The 8,947-nt window shown below is 42.1% G+C and overlaps 1 protein-coding gene across 1 annotated transcript; it reads left to right on the plus strand.

Annotated features, from left to right (window-relative positions):
- Positions 1 to 4,548: 4,548 nt before the first annotated feature.
- On the plus strand, positions 4,549 to 7,823 carry GJD2 (gap junction protein delta 2). Its single transcript, XM_005299976.4, has 2 exons — positions 4,549 to 5,206; positions 5,915 to 7,823. Exons 1-2 carry the CDS (start codon positions 5,136 to 5,138, stop codon positions 6,756 to 6,758), a joined length of 915 nt encoding a protein of 304 aa, XP_005300033.1. The 5' UTR covers positions 4,549 to 5,135; the 3' UTR covers positions 6,759 to 7,823.
- Positions 7,824 to 8,947: the final 1,124 nt, after the last annotated feature.

Below are 8,947 nucleotides of genomic sequence, written 5' to 3' on the forward strand. Positions count from 1 at the left end.
TCTCATCAGCTAGTCCAGTTATGAAGTCCAATTACAAAGCATAATGAAGGCAACAAACAGGTATGTTTGATAAGGTTTTCTCTTTTCCACACTCTAGTTAAAGGTCTCTCACTGCATATAGTTAAGCTTCAGAGACCCCAGAGATATGCATTAACAGTAGCAATGAAAATCATGGTTTCATGTAAAAGTCACCATGGCTTCTTTGAATCTTAGTGAAGCATTCATTTATTTGCTGTAATATCACATTGCTGCTGCAAATAAATTAAATAAAAATAAAAATAGTCCATGGGACAGTATTTTTTTTTTAAATAAATATTTCAAGATTTATTGGCCTAGGCTCACTGGTGTGTCCAGTTGCCTTTGGACAGAGTAGCGGGGCAGGATGACTTGTACGAGTAGCTGGTTGCAGCACCTGAACTCAGGAGCGCCACCAGCTTTTCCGCCGCCTTGGCGGCAGAAGGTCCCACCCCGAAATGCCGCCCCCCCACAGAGGCAGCGGAAGGTCCTGCCGCCAAAATACCGCTGCGTTTGCCGCCCCCCAAATCGCAGCACCCTAGGCAGGTCACCTAATGGGTTGCGCTGGCCATGCCTGAACTCTGGGGCTTTCCCCAGCATAGATTATAGCAGTTTGGGAGATGCTCTAATGTATGACCCCAAGAAGTCAGCTGTCTGCTGGAAATGCCCAGAAGACACTGCTCTCCATTCATGCCATCTTTCCTAGCCCACCCTGGCATGTCACCTACATTGGGAGCTGCAGGGAGTGTGGTGCAGGGGGTGTGGTGTAGGAGCCACTATCTCCCAATGTGGTCATCCTTTTTCAGGAGGAATCCCGAGCTGGAGAACTCTGGCTGCTTCCTGGACCCTTTGCAGTACCAGTACAGTGCAAAGCGGCTGGATTTCTCTGAGAGGGAATCTGGCCTATAGCTTCTTAGAGACAGATTAACCTCAGTTTGGCATCTAAACTGAGGAAACATACAATCTCGCTCTCCAAACCTAATCCAAAATCCATCCAATCTATATTCTTATTATTTATTTTAACATTCATATTGTAGGAGCATGAGCTCCAAACATATGCAGGCTTTGACTTACTGTTATTTTTGTAGGGGTTGCTTGAGCCACCATCGGAAACAGAGTAGAGTTTGAACTGAATTTTGCTTTCTTCTATAAAAAACATATAACTGTTCCTAAGGAAGTATGTTGCTTTTATACTCTTTGTATACAGTTAACAAAATATTACACAGGGCACATCTGATCCTATTGGAAACCAATATTGTTGCTTCATTAAGAAACTGTTTTTGTAAGCCATGGGATAAAGCTTTGTTAATCCTAGCTGCTTGTGAATGAAATGTAGGATGATTTACTAACAGGAGTGCCACAGCCAGCATAACATATATCCCTAGTATTCTGGGCAGTCTGCGAGGCTGCAGATCCTGGCTCCACAACAGGCTGATGTATTCAGTGGATTGGTATAAAACCTAAGACAAAGACATTAGAAACTGTGGAATTTTCCCCTGCTTGCAACTTTTCTTCCCCAGCATCGGTCTCTAGCTATCATTATTAATGTAACTAATTACTTTGTGAAACAAATGAGTTATCAAATAAGTCTATATTTGGATATTTCTGATATGTATGTGGTCAATTGTGGGAATGTAAAAATTTGCTTTTATCATACACCTTTCACTGTTGCATCTACGCTCTGCTCACTCCACCATTGATTATTTTTATTTGTATTGTGGTAGTGCCTAAAAGCTACAACTGGGGTCCGGGCTTCAGAGCGCTAGGTGGTATATGAATACAAGACACCCTCAGACATACCAAGCTACTTGAACTTCAAACAGCTTACACTTAGGTTTTCATGGCATTATTTAAAAAAAAAAAATCTGTCTTTCCAACAAGTGTGGAATTACTTTTCCTAAATTAGCCTGGTCTAGGGTGCCAGGTGGACAATATTCATTCTCAGGGCTAAGGTCCAATGTCTTGAAAGTGAAAATGGAGTTTGTATAGCATTGGAAAAGGGACATTCCCTGCTTTATAATAGGACACAGCACCTGCCACAGTAGGCCCCAAGTTATTGGACCTTTATCATTATTGATATTAAATGCTATTTCAGATAACTTTTAGAGGTTTATAGCATTTATTAATTAGACATTTTTGTCCTTCCAAGACGCATACAGTTGGACATACTGCATTAAGTAAAGCTAATTAAGACAGCAAGCAATATGTTGACCATTCATTTGAATTCCAAATGGCTGATCAATTTGATCATGTTGTGCTCTCTTTTTATTTACTATTGGTGCCCATTCATGCAAATAGGTTTTTGTCCACATGAAAGTTTGGAGAATAGCTGTTCTTTATATGAATACTCATATTTGCCTTTGCACAAGTATTTCCCTTCTTTCTTTGACAATCTGGACCGTGGACTGACTTTCGCTCTGCTGTTTGGTCTAGCTATACAGGATTACCGATCACTGGCATTCTATATTATTTATTTATTTATGTATTATCTTCACACATTGGAATTTCCTCTGTGGATGTGGACTGGCTTCTCTGCTTTCTTTCATATATCTTCAGTTTCATCTCCAGGCAGACACCATTGGGCCCTTATGAGGCAGTTAGCTGTTTTAAAAGGCAAAGCCAGAGTTGATTTTTCTATAGCTCTGTTGCTGTATCTAATAGCACCTTTTCATAAATATGTTTAGAAGTTACACAGTACTTCATGTACGGCATGCATCCGACGAAGTGGGTATTCACCTACCAAGGCTCATGCTCCAATATGTCTGTTAGTCTATAAGGTGCCACTGGACTCTTTGCTGCTTTTACAGATCCAGACTAACACGGCTACCCCTCTGATACTTGATACTTGACAGTACTTCAAGTGAAGGTAGTGCAAGGTGTGGGCATCAGTCTGTAGAAAACATACAGCTGTAGGGAAGAAAAGCCCATGATTCATCACTATGCCTACCAATTCCAAACAGCAGAGAGAAACCCAGTTGGTCCAGATTATGGAATGCTTCATCACAGAAATCCAATGTTCAGCTAGAGGAAATCTATCTATTTCTGGGCAAACAAGGGTATTCACTATTCCTCATTTTTTATTGTTCTTCTAGTTTTAAAAAAACTTTTGCTTGTCCACTCATGGAACAGAAACAATATCGTGACCTAGGTGATCATTTGCACACCTAAATAACAGACTGTAAATCTTCAGCTATTCATAGTTTGCTAACTACTTTTGGATTTCATCCCAATTAATCATCAAATATTTAAAGTAATTTTTACAGAAATAAGAAATGGTTCCTAAAAACAAAGGACCCAATATTTCCAGTGAATAGTGTGACTTGCTCTATGACTAATGCAGTCTGGTTTTTATTGGTGTAGATATATGATCAATAGTACCATAAAACTGTCTGAAATACTTCTTAACTAGCTTTTCTGTGAAATTTGTGGGTTAAAAATAATTCAAAACAGGGTGGGGTGGTGTCAAGGTTTACTTAGCAGGTAGGGGAAAATAATAAACACTATTGGATTCATCACTTGAGTGTAAGGCAGTCAAAGCAAACTCTTGCTAATGAAATCTTTGTACAATAGCCTCCTGGAGTATCTCTGGTTCTGAGTGCATACACAAAATTTAAAATGTAAATAGTTAACAAGATAAAATATTCTATGGTAATTTATATGGATTAATTCTAGTATAAGCATTTGTCTGGGAAACGATATATAACTTTTACATGATTTGCATATAGTTTGGTGTCACCACTGATAAATATGTATATGCAGACTCACGCACACACAACCTTAATTTTGGAAAATGCTGGATATGTAAATTTCAGTTCTTGCTGTCCATGAATATTTATATAAATGATATAAAACCAGTGAGAACTAAAACCTACATATTAATTCCAGTATCTTCCAAGATTGAGCGATAAGAATATATAAAACTATAGCTATATAACGCTGCCATTGTGTAAGATACAGAAAATATTTCCAAACTTTGAGACAATACCAAATAGTTCCAATTCCTAAAGTACATTTCTACCTGGAAGCCAGAATTACCCCCCCCCCCCATTGAATTGTTTCATAGATCAGAAAACAAAATTTAAAATTAGTACCCAGAATAGCCACTATTTTCTGGTCTAAACTGACTCATGTTGAAAAGTGAATATGCCTTCTTTGGGGATGACCTAACACAATTTCCTTGTGGCTACATCACTCATTAGCTCCGCTGTTAACTCTGACTGGTGGAATGGCAATGAATATTCACTGCCCGTACTTGGGGTATTTCCTCTGCATACAGGCACAGCACATGCAAACACACATCTATTAAATCACTGGCGTGTGAGCGGAGACGGGCACACAGAGGGAAATGGATACAACAAAGCTGCAGGTTACATTTATTAAAATAGGCTCGGCAGACCAGAGAGGAAATGTGCTGGAAATGGGAAGGAGTAAGGGGAAATCACAGGGGAGGGGAGAACTCCCTGCGAGGGAAGCTTTCCACTGGAGGGGGGGGCAAGGGGGAGGGGAGATATCTTGGTGGCATCTAATTGCGTGCTCTGCTTCAAAGGGCGAATTAACTCCAGTCCATTACCTGTGTGCTTAGTGGAGCCGTTTTAATCCCTGTGTGATTGGGTAAGACCCCTGTTCTGCCTGCCCCCGGCATTTCGGGCTGCTTAGGGCTAGCTGCCCGCGGCGGGCTTCCCCCGGGAGCCCAGATCATCAAGAATCCTTGGGTCGCAACATTAATCTCTCGCCAGCGCCATGTAGTTTTTTTTTAGTGCCATTGATTTCTTTCTTTTGCCCACCCGGAGAAAATCCTAGCGCCGCTGCTGGCTGCTCTCCCCCGACCGGGCTGTGACGCAAGCAGAGACTACTTAAAGGCCGATTAGAGGCGGCAAGACATTACAGCCACACTCCCTCCCTGCCCATGCACAGCCCAGGCACCGGGGGTCCAGGCCGAGCCCAGCCGCGGGACGTGCCCGGCGAGGCGGAAGGGCTGCGGGGCTGTGCTCGGGCAGCCCGGGCCATCCAGCCCCCCCGCGGGCCAAGCCGCCTGCCCAGAGGTTGCTTTGCTCCGCTGGGCTGGGCTAAAAGCCGAAAGCGGCAGCGCGGCCAAAGTCTTTGTCTCCGGATGAACAGCGATGGGGGAATGGACCATCCTAGAGAGACTCCTGGAAGCTGCCGTGCAGCAGCACTCGACTATGATAGGGAGGTAAGAACAAAGGGGCTCTGCCTCGGATCCACGGGCAGGCAAGGGGACCTAGCTTAAGCCTCTCCTGGAAGTGCTGGCGGAGAGCAGTTGCCATGTGCCCGTGCCGGTGCAATGTCCTAACCAGGCGTGTGTCATGGGTTAAAAATGCTCCAAACTAGAGCAAACTTCAGCCATCAAGTGTCTCCCGCTCCCCTAGCTCCCTGTGGAGCAAATCAAGAAGTTGTCCCCGCGTAGGACTCTTCTGGGAAATAAAGTGCCGTCGCGAGATCGACCCCCCTCCACACACACATCAATTTCTCTAAAGCCGTTTGAACGCCTCTCCCCTTTGTGTTGGTTTCGGGCGATGTTCACAACATTCTAAATTGTGAGCGTGAAGCTTTTTTAAAAGCCAGGTTAAACTGGGGTCTTGAGGATTACAGTGAGTGTGCGTGCGTGTATGTATTAATTGCTCTTTAATATCATGTAGCCTGACTCACACAGGACAAGATTCGTGCTTGCACTGTCCTTTAGACTAAACAAAATCCAGGGCCAACGTTTCTTTGCCACTTGCATTGTGATCTCTGTTTATGTGCATGATCAGCACCGGACAGCTCCCCGCAGCCCTGGCGGTTAGATCCAGCCATGCTGCTGCCTGCTGTGTTTTCTGGCGTTTCGCTCTCACTTTAGGTGTGCAGGGTCAGCGTGCACTGACGAACTTTTCTGTTGTAGGATCCTGCTGACCGTGGTGGTGATCTTCAGGATACTCATTGTGGCCATTGTAGGAGAAACGGTTTACGATGATGAACAAACTATGTTTGTGTGCAACACGCTGCAGCCAGGCTGCAACCAGGCTTGTTACGACCAGGCATTCCCTATCTCTCATATCAGGTACTGGGTGTTCCAGATCATCATGGTATGCACTCCCAGCCTCTGCTTTATAACGTACTCCGTTCACCAGTCTGCTAAGCAGAGGGAGAGGAGGTACTCCACCGTCTTCCTCGCCTTGGACAGAGATCAGGACTCAATGAAACGTGAGGACAGTAAGAAGATCAAGAATACTATTGTCAATGGAGTGCTGCAGAACACCGAGAACTCCACCAAGGAAGCAGAGCCAGACTGCTTGGAGGTGAAGGAAATCCCCAACCCAGCCATCAGAACTACAAAGTCGAAGATGAGGCGGCAAGAAGGCATCTCCAGATTTTACATCATCCAGGTGGTTTTTCGAAATGCCCTAGAGATTGGGTTCTTAGTGGGACAATATTTCCTGTATGGATTCAATGTCCCTTCCATGTATGAATGTGATAGATACCCCTGCATTAAGGAAGTGGAGTGCTATGTGTCTAGACCCACTGAGAAGACTGTCTTCTTGGTATTCATGTTTGCAGTGAGTGGGATTTGTGTGGTGCTCAATTTGGCAGAACTGAACCACTTGGGCTGGAGAAAGATTAAAATGGCAGTGAGAGGAGTACAAGCAAAAAGGAAATCCATATATGAAATCAGAAACAAGGACCTGCCAAGAATGAGTGTGCCTAACTTTGGCAGGACTCAGTCAAGTGACTCAGCTTATGTGTGAGGCTGTTACAGAACTGAAACACTGTGCCAGGTGGAACTGACCCAGACAACATTAGGGAAAGGTACATTGCTTAGGCAAGCATTTTATCAAACCACCAAGAAAGCCACTAAGGTATTGGAACTGCATTTACTGAACTAGATACAAAATGCAGTGCTAAGTAAAAAACTGAAGGAAAAGCTGTAAAACCATGCTTGATCTGGCCTTTCAGTACAGTTACTGTTTTCTAATTATCCAATATTATCTTCTGACTGGAGCAGCTTTTTGGTCATTATTAGGATGAGATTATAGGCGGGACTGTCTGACTAATTGTTGTAATTGCATGTAGAATGATCATAGCTAAAAAATTGAAAGGATGCTGTGTTCTGGGGTGTGTACAGGGGAATTCTGTAATATACAACTGCAAGCACATTTTAAAAGAAGGTTAATTGCACTGTTAGGCACTTGACCATAAGCTCAACCAGGAGGTCTGTGCACTTTCATCATCAAGGATGTCTGATGTTATTTTGTCTGTTGGAGTCACAGAGCTTATTGCTGGTGTATATTATTAGCTATTTTCTAACATCGTTTTGTACAACAATTACACAAAACAATCATGCTGAATATAATTTTGCCATTTTTGTTTGCCTGTCTGTTCACACCAGAGACCTTAATCATCTTATGCTAGTTGGGATCTACCAAATTTGTCATTATGTTTTAAAAACAAATTACCCTGATGTGCATAAATCAGATAGAACTAATTAATGTTCAGCCAAGTTACCTATGATCATCTGACAAATATACCAAAGGAACAGAGTTTGTTGCTTTTAACTGTGAATATGTCACCTTCTCTCTGCTCTTATTCATATAAGTGCCATACTTGAAACATCTTACTCTGTACTTAGTCAAAGGGTTGTCCAGGGGTACCAACTGGAGTAATGTGGTTTTATACTCTCCTTTATTTATTTTATGCTATTTGTTTAGTCATGGCAATGGTGTAAAAAGCAGCTGGTAATTCTATTGATAAATAAAGTACTTGCCTTTTTTTGTAAACCAGAGAACATTGCTCTTCTTTTTTTATCATATAAATTTCTAGGAACACATGAGGTAAAAAATATAAACTTCACTGGAATTATTTTTCAGGTGCTCAAAGCTTCTCATTCATGGTTTTAACACTAACTGATACAAAGATGGGAAATTGAAGCTGTCAGGTATGGCTGAATTGCTCATTAAGCTAGCTCTCTGTGCTTTTAAAGCCAGGTCCAAAGCCCACTGAAGTCAGTGGGATTCTTTCCATTGACATCAGTGGGCACTGGGTCAGATCCTTAGCCGGTTGCCAAGGCCACTCTGTGAATTGTCCTATTTGGTCTACTGGCCTATGTCTAAAACAATTGCATGTCTTCACCATGGAGTCCAAAGGATAGCCTCAGCAAAATGCCAGAGCTCTGTAGGCCCTCAGTTGGTTCAAGAACTGCACTTGTTCTGTCTCAGCAACTTAATGTCAAGCCATTAGGTTGGTCACAAACAAATATTTGTTAATGGTAGTTTCAATGTAGTATGAAGAGAAACTTGCCTTAACTTATCTGTCAAGGACCTGATCCATCCAGGGTGTGTGAATCAGGGATTGGGTATTGCAAGTGGTCTTTGGAGTAGATTTCACTGTATTTTTGCCATATGTCTGTGCTTGCCTCTTTGCTCACACTAGATACCCTAATCATCTTGCTTGTAGTTGTGATTTATCAGCATTATAAATTTTTAAAATTATATCATGCTTTCTGCATTCTAAATAATACCACCTTCCTCTGTGGAATTTTTACTTCACGCTATGAAACATTACAAGCTTTTTGTCTGATATGCAATTTTGTTTTAAAGATGCCTTTACGATTTTCCTCACCTCAGAAAGACAGCTTTTAAAATTTGATTATGAAAACTCAAAGTTGCATTTCTTGGCTGTTTTGTTGCTATTTGGATGCATACTTATATTATTTCATTGCATATTAACTATAAAAACGTGAAGACTATTTTTAGAAGGACAATTTAACAGCTAAAACTCCATCTGCAATCTAACAAGCTTCTAAAGATTATTGACACATACAAATACACTTTGGGCAAATCTGATTTTCATTTCATAAACTACTGGGTTGTTCTGTGAAGTCTCCTTTGAGTAGATTTTTGAAGGGAAAATGCTGTATGACAATAATGACAAGCATGAT

The sequence above is a fragment of the Chrysemys picta genome, chromosome 4 (assembly GCF_011386835.1).
Source record: "Chrysemys picta bellii isolate R12L10 chromosome 4, ASM1138683v2, whole genome shotgun sequence".
NCBI classification, from domain to species: domain Eukaryota; kingdom Metazoa; phylum Chordata; order Testudines; family Emydidae; genus Chrysemys; species Chrysemys picta.

What these genes read in the sequence shown, in the direction of transcription:
- GJD2 (XM_005299976.4), top strand. Translation starts at nt 5,136, where the DNA reads ATGGGGGAATGGACCATCCTAGAGAGACTCCTGGAAGCTGCCGTGCAG. An exon ending in CACTCGACTATGATAGGGAG is followed by an intron (nt 5,207 to 5,914) that starts GTAAGAACAAAG and finishes TTTCTGTTGTAG; the next exon opens with GATCCTGCTGACCGTGGTGG.